Source organism: Gossypium hirsutum, chromosome A02, assembly GCF_007990345.1.
Source record: "Gossypium hirsutum isolate 1008001.06 chromosome A02, Gossypium_hirsutum_v2.1, whole genome shotgun sequence".
Lineage (NCBI taxonomy): Eukaryota > Viridiplantae > Streptophyta > Magnoliopsida > Malvales > Malvaceae > Gossypium > Gossypium hirsutum.
This window is the reverse complement of record NC_053425.1, coordinates 86,256,099-86,269,567: the sequence shown is the minus strand read 5'-3', so window position 1 is coordinate 86,269,567 and position 13,469 is coordinate 86,256,099. Positions and strand designations below refer to the sequence as shown.

Here is a 13,469-nt window from a genome sequence, read left to right as displayed (position 1 = left end):
TAAATATCATGGTAGTAACAACATGGATGTAATAGTAATGCGAGCATCAATTTAAGGCATCAACAGCCAAGTACATGAAATAACTCAAAATAAATAAAAAGATGAAAATGAAAGATACTTGATGAAAAGTAAATATAAATAAAATCTAATTAAAACATTTTTTTAAAAAAAAGAGCGGTAGAATAATAAATAAAATAAATAAGTAAATACATAACATGATATAAATAATATTAAATTTAAATATTTTTAAAGTAAAAGGATTATAAATAAATAAGTGAATTGATAAATCAAGTCTAAACATAAAACAAGTAATGAATAAATAGATAGGTAAATATAATATATAAATATTATCTAAATTTTAGTATTTAAAAGGAAATAGACAAATAAAAATAAATAAATAACGAAATTAATCAAACCTGAATTAAATTGAAATCAAAATAAATTTAAAAGGGAACAATCGAAGTAAAAATAAAATATCAGGCCCAAATTGTAACAAGCGAATGAAATAGGGGACCAGATGGGATATTATCCTTGTCCCCCAAAACGCATAACCTCAATATGGACTGTAATGAAACACTACAAAAATTACAGGGTAAAATTAAAAGAAAAAAATATAGGACCGAATCGCAACAGGCCATAAAAACGGAGGGACTGAATTCGCAAATAACCAGTCAAAGTGAAAACACGTAGATCCTGCTTACGGGTCGGGTCAAGTGCAAGTAAGGCTCGAAACAACGCCGTTTTGACATTTGAATTTGAACACCAAAACGACGCCGTGTAGTGTTGCTATATAAACTAAAAAATTTCAAAAAAAAATCATTCTTCTTTCATTTAAAAAAATTTTTGAGAGCTCTCAAACTCTCTCACCCTCTCCCCTCATCCGAGCTTCGGCCTACGTTCGGTCGTCGGACCACCGTGGCGGCCGCTGGTCGCCGACGACTACGCTGCCGTCTGCGGTGGCAGAAAAATCAAAACAAGGCCATTTTTTTAGCCTTTCGACTTCCCCGATCCAAAAATGCCATCTTTCATTGGAGATGGCGGCCTCAGCTCCCTGCACAACGGCACAAAATCGAAAAAAAAGTAAAAATTCGACCCTTTTTTACTGTTTATTTTCTTTTAAAAGAAAAAAAATCTAGTAGAAATAAGAACAGAAAAATAAAGAAAATAAAAAACGACCTTTGTTTGATTTTGTTTTCGATTTCTCTTCGTATATTTCTCTGTGAAATATTTTTGTATTCCAATCTCGTAAAAAAAAAACAACTCGCTTGTGGTGGCTTTTTATAGCCGAAATTCATTACAGCTTTTTGTTCTTTTACTTGCTTTTGTTTTTTGTTTGCTACTGTTTCTTCTCTGTGCTGTTGTCCTTGCAGGTACGGGGTGAGGACGCAGGAGTACGGAGGTTGACGTGGAGGTAGAGTGGCGGCTGAAGAGGGTTAGGGAGGCTAGGGTTTTCTTGTTTAGTTTAAGTGTTGGGCTGATTTGGGCTAGGGTTAGAATTGGGCTAGGGTTTTGGGTATGTATTTGGGATTTTGGCAAAAACTTGGACTATAATGGACATGTAATTTTGGACTGCTTATTTATTGGTTTAGGTTTTTGTTTTATTTTGGTAAATTTGGGCCCAAGCCAAAATTAGCCTATTACACAAAGTTTTAATCCACAAACCTAAAATCCACCATTAATGACCAAAATTTTGGCTTTTATCTAAAACATGTGTTTTAAGGGCTAGAAATTCGATTTGAAAGTCTAGATAACATTTAAAACTAATAGGAAGATGATTGGTTACCTTGAATGCAAGAAAAATGAACTTCGATGAAATTTCGAAAAATCCACGTTTGAAGAAAATGATGAAATTAATGAAGTTTTTTGGTGTTTTCTTGGTTGCAATGGTGATTTATAGTTCAAGATATGTTGGAAATCAAGGGAATTAGGAATTAGAAGTAAAAATCAATTGGGAGAGAATAGGAGAGCAAGGGACAACAAAAGTATGGATAATGAAGAAACTAACGTTAAACCAAATTAGAAAAAGGGGTTTTTAGGTTGAAATTTAAAGTTTGGTCAAATTTTTCATAAAAACTCTTAATTTTGACTCTTTACAAATCAATCTTATTTCCAAAATTAAATATATTTAAAACTCATTTTCAGAAATTGGTTTAATATCCTAATAGCCTTTGTCAAAAACATTATCGGTTACCAAACTTACGAAATCCTGAGCACATATAGGCTAAAATTCCTAAAATACTCTCGAAACTTCTGGGTCCAATTTTGGGATGTGACAAGATTCATTTAGATTGTCTACTGAAGTAAGTTGTCTTTCTCACAATGTAAATGTTCTTTACAATGTCATTTATCTTTAGTTTGAACTTTAGGCAATCAATGAGCTAATATTTGCCTGTCACAATTTCGCTATGCATGCAAAATATAAAAGAGATAAATACAAAAGAAATAATAGTGAAATGTGAAATTAACTCTATTTATTTATTTATTCATCGTTCAAATAAATAAAAAATAATTACATGTTTACTATAATATGAGCACATTTCTCAACACATAGTGGAGCTAGCAGTATAGCTCTAGTTTACACTTCTTCACACAATAGACCCGCCGCTTAGAATAAAAACACAATCCAATGTTGATTTCCTTGAATTCTGACAAGTTTAAAAGTCAGAATCAGTATATCCGATAGAAGTAATATCTCCTATAAAATACACAAACATATAATCCCTCATTTTTCATAAATACTTTAAGCTTATCACCATAATCAATATTGCTATGTTAATGAATCCAATTTATCACAACTGAACTAACACATCAACATCAAACATCATTTCATTCGAGAAGTAATTAAAGTAGGAGAGATCCAACTAGAATTTTATCCTTCACAGGAGCAGCTAATAGACATTTTCACCAAAACACTTCCAAGAGTGAGATTCCAACAACCCATAAAAGCATTGGGAGTCAAAGAACATCACATTAAAGGGGAGTATGTTGCGTATTGTGATGTCATGAATGTATGTATTAATCAATGTGTTTAGAATATATGATTAACCTTGCATGACTGTATTTATTTAAGATGCACGCATGTACTAGATATACATTAATTAATGCATGTATTGAAATTAATAGTCACGTACAACAACTATATAAAGTTTGTAAGTGATGATATCATTGAAAAGAAATTGTAAAAAAGTAAGAGATAAAAGAGAATATAATATGAATAAAATATTTATTCCATATTAAGTTTCTCTTGCCTTCATCATTTTTCTAGAATTCTGTCCAACAATAGCATAGACAAATACCAGGAGGAAAAACCGAAACCAAAATTATCAAGCAGCTGCAAACACTATTGAGTGTAAATCCAAGACTCAATCATCAGGCCAGCCATTAATTATTTACTGCAAATATAATATACAATGTGAAAAGAGGGTCAAAGACTACGTATATGGGCAGCATTTCAAAATAATTCACACCAAGTAAATAATGCAGAAAAGATACATGTAATGGTTTCAAGAATTATATATATTTCCTACTTTACTACAACATTATGCTGGCATATATTTAGAATGCAACAACAGTCATCTCAAGAATTTAAAACACCCATCAAGCTAGCAAATATCTAGGTTGCCTCACTTTGAACCCAGCGTGGCTTAACTTTGGTCCCTAATTAACTTTAGTTGGCTCACTCTCTACTTTTCAAGCCTTGCCCTTCATCTCTTTGGTCCCTAGATTAGCCAACTCTTCTTTTCTCAAACCATTTCTAGCACGGGTAAGTTTGGTTGGTTGGTCACCACATGGTCCATAAGCCCAGGCACAAACAAAGTAATACAGTAGATTGATGACGCTCAATATAGTTAGAACCCAGTAGTAACTGTCAATGCGACCTTTGTTTATATTACTTGAAACCCAACATTCTTTTCCACCTCTTGATGTAATGTCATCAATGATGCTCACTACAACACTAGCTAACAAGTTTGCCACGGCCAATCCGAGTCCGAACAGTGCAGCAGCGATGCTCGACATACTCTTGGGTAGCTCGGAGTAAAAGAACTCGGTCTGGCCTATTGCAGTGAAAGCCTCAGCTAAGCCATTCAAGCAAAACTGAGGCACAAGCCATAGTGCAGACATGTTTAAAACTGCATGAGGATTGTTTAGGAACCCTTCCCGGATCGCTTTTCTCCGTCTGGCGTTCTCAACGATTGCCGAAACTGCCATAGCCAAGCAGGTAAGAAACAGCCCAATTCCCATCCTTAGTTTGACACTGAACCGCACTGGTTTACCCTTGAGTTTCGATGCCATGGGAAGAATTGCACGATCATAAAGAATAACCCATAGTGCAAGGGATATGATGTTGAACATTCCATAAGAGCCTGCGGGAATCTGAAACTTGGTTGTGAGGTGCCTGTCCATAGAGCTGGCTTGGAGCACAGGGAATGAATTTTGGCTTAAATTTATTGACATTATGATCCCAGTAGACCACAATGGTAAGACTTTGATAAGTGCTTTCAGCTCTTCTACTTGCTCTACTGCACAAAGACTCCATGGATTCGAAGCTGAGCCATCCGAGGCAATGTCTTGCCCAGGGTTTTTGATGATGCAAGCTTTGTTCAAGAATCTAAAATCACAACAGCAACGAAGTTATCAAAACAATCAAGCACAATATCTAAATTGGAAGGGAGAGTGCCTATGTTGCTATAATTGCGGTTTGTTACCTTAACTTGTGAGTTGGTGCAACAATGTTTGAATCCCTTCTGTGATGATAACTTCCAGTTGAGTCTGGAAGTGGAAAGGTTAGATTTCGGTTTTTATAAGCGACAACCATAACTTGCATAAATCCAGTAAGCAAGCTCTTGCTAGGGTTCAGCTTTAGATAGAGAGGAGAGGCAATGAAAAACAGAAGCACTGAAAGCAACATTAAGATTGCTGAAACACCAAAGCCAACTCTATATCCAAGATGATCTTGAATATAAACAATACCCGTCAATGCAATTAGAACCGAAATGGCTGCTGACGCATAGTACCAGCCGAAGAAGCTCTCGAGGACCCTGTCGTTTTTGGGGTTATCTCTTTGGTCCAATTGGTCGGCTCCAAATGCCAAAGAACACGGTCTAACACCACCAGCTCCAATGGAAATGAGAACAAATGAGGAGATTAATAGACTCATCTGAGCTGCTGTTGGAGATCTGCACCTCTGGGTCAATAGATCACAGGTGGGAGGCTTTGACTCTGGAACCATAGCTGTTAACCATAAGAGTATCATCCCCTGAAGCATTCAAGACTGAGGTTATGCTCATATAAGACATGATTAAAAGTAGTTAAATGAAAAGTTGATATAGGACATGATTAATGTACTATGAAAGTAGTTACTTCACTTTTATTCTTTTAAACATGTTTGACTTGCATTTGGAAACATGAAACCTTAAAAAGATTCCTTTAATAAAAACGTTGAACACTTATATCCTAAAGCTACATTAATTATTTTAGACTTTAGTTGGAACGGAACTTTCCAAAAGAAAGGTCAAGATTTGGTGCCATATAATGTGATCATTTAAATCAATGTCAACTTTGCCTAAATTTCAAATAAGCCTCAAGATAAAATAAATAAATAAGTTTTTTTTTAAATTCAAGTATAAAAAATATTAATATTAACATTAAAACTATTTGATATTTTAATGTTAAGCCATATCTAGCACATAATCATTTAACTTAGAGCTGGCAAATGAGCAAGTTCGAGTGGACTTGGATAGGGTTTACTTTAGATTTTTTTCAAACTAAGATTAACTCGGGCTCAAATCTGTTATGGGATTAGATTTTCTCGGGTTTGGGCTCTTTTGGACTTGGATCTTTCAGGCTCGATTTTTTTTGGATTCGGGCTCAGATCAAGCCTGGCGGACTCTGACAGATTCAAATAATTTTAAATTTTATAAGCTATAAATATTTTAATTTCAAATGTAATAATTCATTTTACTTTTATACGATGTCAACATAATTCAAATTTTCCTCATAAAAAGCATAAATTATATATATTTTATAAATTTATTTTATTTAAAATAATTAAAATGTTTATTGTATGTAAAATTTATTATTCTATGATATTATTTGAATTGATAGAAATATATTTTATTGTTTATTATTATATTATATTGACAATTGAATAACTTTTTTTTATCTTTCTTCTTAATATATTAAAATACAAATAACTATTGATGTCATATATTTTATTATAATCTATAATATTATAATAGTTACATATATCAATACTTATAAAATATATTATTTCATTATATACCACTATATCATATTCTATATGAGTAGAGTAATACATAATATATTAATTATTATCATGTGTTATTATTTATTATTATAATGGTTGAAATATGCTCTAAGTCCCTATACTTCCTACATTTGAAAGGTAGTCTTCTCACTATATTATATAATACTATGTCATATAGTATATAATATATTAATAGTTTATATAGATGCATCAATAATTAAAATATTATAATATCATGTAATGTTATATCTTTTATTATAATATATAATAATAGTTATATATAATAGTAGTACATTAACTATTAACTATTAAATATTATTGTTTATTATTATACTGGTTGAAATAAGCTTTAAATCTCTATCCTTTTCAGACATTTAAAAGTTAGCACTTCTACTATATTATATAATTCTATATCGTATCATATTATATATTTATAGTTTATATATATGCATCGATGATTAAACATTATGATATCATGTAATACTATATTTTTTTTATTATAATTTATATTATAATAATAGTTCTATATGTATTAATTTTTATAGTAATAATTATTTATTTTATCATTATTTTATGTATTAGTAATATACAAATTTAGTATATCAGTTTATGGTCAGGTTAAGTAATCGGTTTTGGTTTCAGAAATAGTTATATAATATATTTTTAAATTTTCATTAAATTTTAATTTTATAGATTTTAATAATTATTATTTTTTATATAATTATTATACATATATTATTATAGTATTAAAAATATTTTATATTAATTTTTTAAAATTTATTTCACTTTATAATTTAACATAAAAATTATTATTAATTACTTTTTCTATTTTAATATAAATATGCAATACTTTTAAATATAATTTCAAAAAAATAAAGAATTATCATTTATTTTTATTTTATTTTTATTTTAAGTAATAATATAAAATTATATTAATTTTAATGTCTATTATAATTGTTCAATTATAAATTCAATTTTTGAATTAGGTTTATCTTGGACTCGAATTGAATAAATCTAGAGCTTAAATCTATTAGGGACTCGAACTTTCTCAAGCTCAAATTCTATCGAACTCAGATTATGTTGAACTCGAATTTTCTCAAACTTAAATAGATATGGAGAAGCTTTGAGACTCAAGTCTATTTTTTCCAACTCTAATTTAACTCTATAATGGAAAAATGTGGTGCAAATTAGACTCACTCTTTTTGGCCTAGAGAGAGAATCTAATCATATTATTTGGCGCCTAACCAGACTGGACTAGTGATGCCCTCCATGCAGTTTTTTGTTTAATAACCTAATAAGTCAATCAAGAGAAAAACTGTGCAAAATAATTACTTCAAAAATTATTTATTTATTTTTTATACCATATCTATTTTTATTCATAATCGACTTAAACATGTAGAGCTCACCTTCTGCTATCTCTTCCAATCTTAATAATAATAACAATAATATCAATTAAATTAAAACTTAATTAAAAATTTTTAGATCATACAATTTTTTAATTATTTTTATAAAAACATAATTGCTGTATTAAAAATGTAAATGTTTTCAAACAAAACGACTGTTTTTTTTTTCTGGTAAATAGGAAGTAACTTTTGCAGCATAAAAGGTGTCTGCTTTTTTACATTTGGAGCAGTGTTGTCAGGGCTGGTGATGGGGTCTTACTCTTGTGGAAGGAAACTTTTGGAGGAAGTCAGGCCAGTGCTGAATAACATGAAATCAATGGCTTTCCTCTTTGCAAAAAAAAGGTAGCAGTGCTCAGGTGCAATTACAATTGGTAAAACCTTATTAAAAAAAAAACAAATACTCACTGATAAATATTTTAATATAATATATACATATTATAAAAAAAATACAGGGAAAATAGGGTTTTGATATTTTATGTCTTAGAAAATCTTAAATTTAATTAAAAAATATTTGTAATAATAACATTTATTTTGAAAACGTATTCTTAAAAACACTTGTGGATGGAATTACGATATAAAGGTAATAGGAGGAGTATTATACATGGTAATGGTAACTTAATTCTAATTAATTAATCAAAATAAATGTATAAATTTAGACTATAAGCATGAAGTTTTAAAAATTTCAATTTTACATTAAGTAAAAGCATGCTCACGATCAACATTTTGGTTGAAAAGTAAAAGCAAGTTGTAGTTAATTATGGGAGCTTCGAAATTTTGGAACACATAAGGAAGAACCAAACTCTTTAACAGTCTGATGATAAAGTACTTCCAAGGTTCTAATAATCCATTTATATACACGTATAATTCTATTTGCATAAATTTTTCTTAATTCCCTTCCACTTTTCACGCTTCCAAAGCATAGATACTTTTTTGACATTTTGTTTGACAAAGAAAAGGAGAACCATTGTCACAAGAAAGGATCATTATTAAGAAAATGTGTTTGATGTAATATCATGGTAGTATGGAGATAGTACGGTTCAATGATTATACAAAAATCTAAAGAAGTTCTATATAACTATCCGACATTCCTACTCAAAGCTCTTGCAGAATACTCTCCCTCAACGACCCAGACCCAAGCTTTAACTGCAGTGGCCTACATTAGACTTTATATGAACAAGAAGAAAAAGATGATCAAGTATAAAGGGCAGCAGTCTCCATGGTCCAGGTCCTGACTCATATTTTAGCACCAGGCTTATTTCCCCATAATGATGAAGTGATAGTATTAGGTTCAAAGCCAAAAAAGAAGTCTGATATTTCCTAAATTTTCACATGGGGCTGCCTACCGGGACAACCTCTCTCTAACAACTTTGGGATTTGAATAAAAAAAATCAAACATGATCCCCAAACACATTCATAAGCTGAAGCTGCCCATTATCTCCTACTTAGTTAATAGTAGATGTTTTAGCACTTTTCAACCTACTCCAAATCGGGAGTGGTTATACTGTATACAAGTGAAAAATAGATGTTTATGAGAGAGATAATGTTACCAGGAGACTGCAAATGGAGGCGAAGCCAATGATGAGGAAGCGACCCAGATATGAATCAGCGACGAAAGCAGCCAAGATGGGAGTGAAATTGGTGGCAGCTTGCCAGTAGAAGAGAATATTGGTTCCTTTAGCCACACTCATGTGATAGTCTTTAATCAAGTACAATATCATGTTTGGAACCACTGCATAGCCTGCCACCTTCTCTAATGATTCATTGCCTGCATTCCAAAATTTACCGATACCACAAATCCATGTAAACATTGTAAAGTGAAAGCATTCCAAAGCTAGAGTAAAACCTTAAACAAACACAACCAGAGGTTTGGACAACTTGCACTTAAGTGACACAAGGCAAAAGAAATGAACCATATTACCTATTATGAATGGCATGGTAATGAGGCCACCCTTCTTTGATCTCCGCATTTCTCTTCGATCTGAAGACTCCTCCATTTTATCTTCCATTCCTGAAATCTAGCTTTTCCTTCCTCTTAGAAACACACCGAATGAAACCCAAAGGTGCAGGAGAGAAGTAGAAATTTATATCTCGGAAGCTTTCATGTCGTGGGTTTTTAAACCAAAATAGTTTAAAAGAGCAAGTGTTTGCGTGTAAAATCTGATAAATAAATAAAAGAACATTTAGACTCCCCAATAAATAAAAACAAAATAACGATGATAAATTCATATAATAATATCTATAAATAATTGAGGAATAGACATGGACATAGACATACCATGATCTTAACACCTTTCTCTTGCTGGTTACATCAAACTTTTAACCTTTTTTTTTTCCTTGAATAAAAGAAATTCACTTTTTTTTCTTTCTTATAAATAAAGTACAATGATCATGAAGCCCTTTCGGGATATGATGCAGCATAATTCACTGTAATAGGATGGTCCACCAGTTTCTTTTGCTCTTACTTGCTCCCAATCACATGTCAGTATCACTGCAGAGAAATCGCCATTATTATGTTTTTATCTTTTTCTTTGAAGGGTGAAATCACAGATAAAAAAGGATGATGAAGAAGAATAACGAGATAAAAGAGTAAATGGCAACAAAAACTCTCAAATCCCAAATGCAAACCGAGTCCCAGCATTGAATTTTGGTTCACGACAATTCACATCGCACGTGGGTTTTGAAAAAAACGCGTTTTTCTTTAAATAACCTAAAAAATTAATTAATTAATTATAAAAATAACATAGCGAAATTATATACAAAAATAACATGTTTATTATAATTATGGCAGTTATCGGTTGGTTGACACACTAGTGACACTATTTTTATTTTTACCTAATCATTACTCAATCACTAGGTTTTAAAAAAAATTTATATCATCACTGTATCAAGCAGTATGTATATTTAATTTTCAAAATAGACGTGAAAAATAAGAATATTCATAATGAAAAAATTAAGGAATGTGGCCAGTGTATCAAACGATACTAATATATTTTTTAATACTCTTACAACCTTATGTATTTTCATACGCAACTTTTTCTTTTTATTAATATAGTTAAAATATTGTCTGGAAAATCTATATATTGATTAAAAGTTGAAAGATGTTTTAAATGGGTTGAATTTACGGAACATTGAATAATAATTTTTTAATAATAAAACCGGGTTGAACTAAAAGTTTTCCTCTAAAATTTATTTTCTTATTGACTTTATCTGTTTGTTAACTAGTGTTGAAAAACTCAAAAGTTTTTTAATTTTTGGCATCGAAAACTTTATAAGAAAATAAGTTTTCTTTTCAAATAATGTTTCAAATTTTCTTAAGTTTTCTTTCTCAATATATTTTTTTTTAAAAGTGAAGATTTCAAAGTTTTCTCTTCATTGCTCTACTCTTATAAATAACTTTTTCAGCTTTCTATTTTTAGCCTGAGTTTTTCCACTTGTTTTTTCGGTTTCTATTGTTCATGTTGTCACATTCATTTTCTATATGTTTATTTTTTTTTCTCTTTCACTATATTTAAGATTTGCTTGCTTTTTTTTTTGAACTATTCTCTTGTTTTCTCTGTTTATTTTTGTGGGTTTTGCCTTATTTTACTATTCACTTCTTTAGTGTTGCAATAGATTTTTTAATGGGTTTTGCTTGGATTTTTAACGTCTCATTTGGGTGGCTAATACTCATTTGCACATGGATTTTTTAAAAATATATTTATGTCACCTGACACACCAATTAAAAAATATTTTTTTATCTAAGTTTTTTTCTTAACACCAAATTTTTTAAAATATCATATGTGCTGCTTAATACACTGACAATATTCATTAAGCATATATATATATATATATATATATATCGTGAATACTATATTTTTCACAAATATTTCAAAAATTACATCTTATTTGACAGCACCAATTTTTTTTTTTAAAAAACTGTTGATTGGGTAATGATTAGGTGAAAAATAAGGGTGATGCCACTGGTGTGCCAGGTGATACCAACATTAATTATAAAAAATAATTTATTTATGTAATTAATTAATTATTTAATTTTTTTTTAAAAAAATAGCAAAAAAACCAAAAATATGATTCAGATGTGTTTGGCTGTATTTATTCACTCTTTCTTCTGTTTTTTATCCGTCGGTCGTCCGATGTACAGAAATTGCACACTTCATTCATCTTTCTTGAAAATTGAAGTTTTTCCTATCTATATCTATGGTGTTCAGTGAGCCCTCCAAAGATAAAAGAAAACCATAAATCCCAGGGTTGTTATTTATTTATTTATTGGAAGTTACGAATAGTGATCATATAATAGTCCATTCATTTGTATACTTGTAAAATTTGGTGAAGTGACCCCACAAATAATATTTGTTAGTTCTCCCACTTGCAACATATTTTGTAGATTGTGTATCTCATTGACATATTTTAATTTGAAGATTTTTAGTATTTTTGTCCATCTTTTTAAGTGTCTTTGTGCAACAAATTTCATCAGTTAAGCATAAAAATTTTCCAAGTGATTTAATATGATTAATTTTCCTTGTTTAAAGAGATGTGCAATTAAGAACTTCAATCGGTGAAGATTTCTATTTTATCTCATATCATAACAGGAAGTTTAATTTAGGTGAAAAAGATAAGGGTGTGGGAGTAAGGTTGCAGCAAGTTGAGTAAGTTGAATTTAAATTATCTATTTTTTTGGTACAACGATGATTTGAACTCAAGTTTTTTATGAGGAAATTGAACATCCAATCAATAAACTACAACTTGATTACTCTATTAGTAAGAACTTACAAATGTAGAGTTGGATTTAAACTATATAACCAATTTGTTAAGTTTCCTATTTTATATTTCTAATTTCAGTTGTTTCCTTAGTTGCAACTCAAATAATAATGAAATAGCAACTCAACATTTTCAATTGATATAAGAGCTAGACACTAGATAAATTAGGTGAAGATTCTCCTATTGAATCGTTAAGACATGAAAAAAAAGTTTTATCTTTAGATCACCTATGCTCGATGGCTCTAATTATGCCTACAAGTCTATATATGAAAAAATGTGAAGAGTAGTGCTTATTAGCTGAGATCCACTAATTGTTCACGTTAATAAAGTAAATGTTGGGATCTAATGCCCTTAATGTAGTATTTTCGTCTAAGTATTAATAGTGTTTGTATATTGTTTTCAATGTTTTTGCATGCAAAGCAAATTTGAAGCAAATATTGGCTCATCGGTTATCTAACGTTTAACTAATACTAAGCGGTATTACGTGGTTGGATTGTAATACAGAAAGACAAACTTGTATTAGTAGATAAACCTAAACATGTCCTTATTCTAATTGAAAATGAGCAAACTAATTAAAAGACTAATATATTGTCTATCAAATCCAATTGGGGAGATGCTTTGTCTTGAGTATTAGAGCAGATGACTCATAGAAGATAGACATAGATGTGGTTGATTAGATTAATAATACGTCAAACATAACCCAAATAGAATAGATCTTAGATCCATTTATAGATTTGTTCACTTGTGACGTTCATAGTGTGACATACTGTAACAACATGTTTTCAATGGTGTTAGAAATAGTAGTTTCGAGACTACAAATCAGACGAGAGAGTTTGTAAGTATTATTAATTAATATTTATGAGTCAAGTATAATGTTATCGAAATTTTGGTTTAATAAATTTTGTTAATGGAAAGAATAATTAGATTCAAGTGGTTTGTTCCTAAAGTCAAGTGGTTTTAGAAAATGAGGTATCGGTCCTGCATTTGTTCCAGATTCTCCACAACTCGTGTGAGCAGTATCGTGTAGCTAACATCTCGACCCA

At 30.4% G+C, this 13,469-nt stretch overlaps 1 protein-coding gene across 2 annotated transcripts; it reads right to left on the bottom strand.

Annotated features, from left to right (window-relative positions):
• Positions 1 to 3,343: 3,343 nt before the first annotated feature.
• On the bottom strand, positions 3,344 to 10,045 carry LOC107951638 (protein NRT1/ PTR FAMILY 1.2). Of its 2 annotated transcripts, XM_016886761.2 has the most exons (5): positions 9,947 to 10,045; positions 9,590 to 9,828; positions 9,219 to 9,436; positions 4,707 to 5,257; positions 3,344 to 4,609 (listed from the first exon to the last, which is right to left on the bottom strand). In XM_016886761.2, exons 2-5 carry the CDS (start codon positions 9,675 to 9,677, stop codon positions 3,691 to 3,693), a joined length of 1,776 nt encoding a protein of 591 aa, XP_016742250.1. In that variant the 5' UTR covers positions 9,678 to 9,828; positions 9,947 to 10,045; the 3' UTR covers positions 3,344 to 3,690. The 2 variants fall into 2 exon arrangements, with proteins under 2 accessions (XP_016742250.1, XP_016742251.1); XM_016886762.2 differs by lacking the exon at positions 9,947 to 10,045 and having other exon boundaries at positions 9,590 to 9,883.
• Positions 10,046 to 13,469: the final 3,424 nt, after the last annotated feature.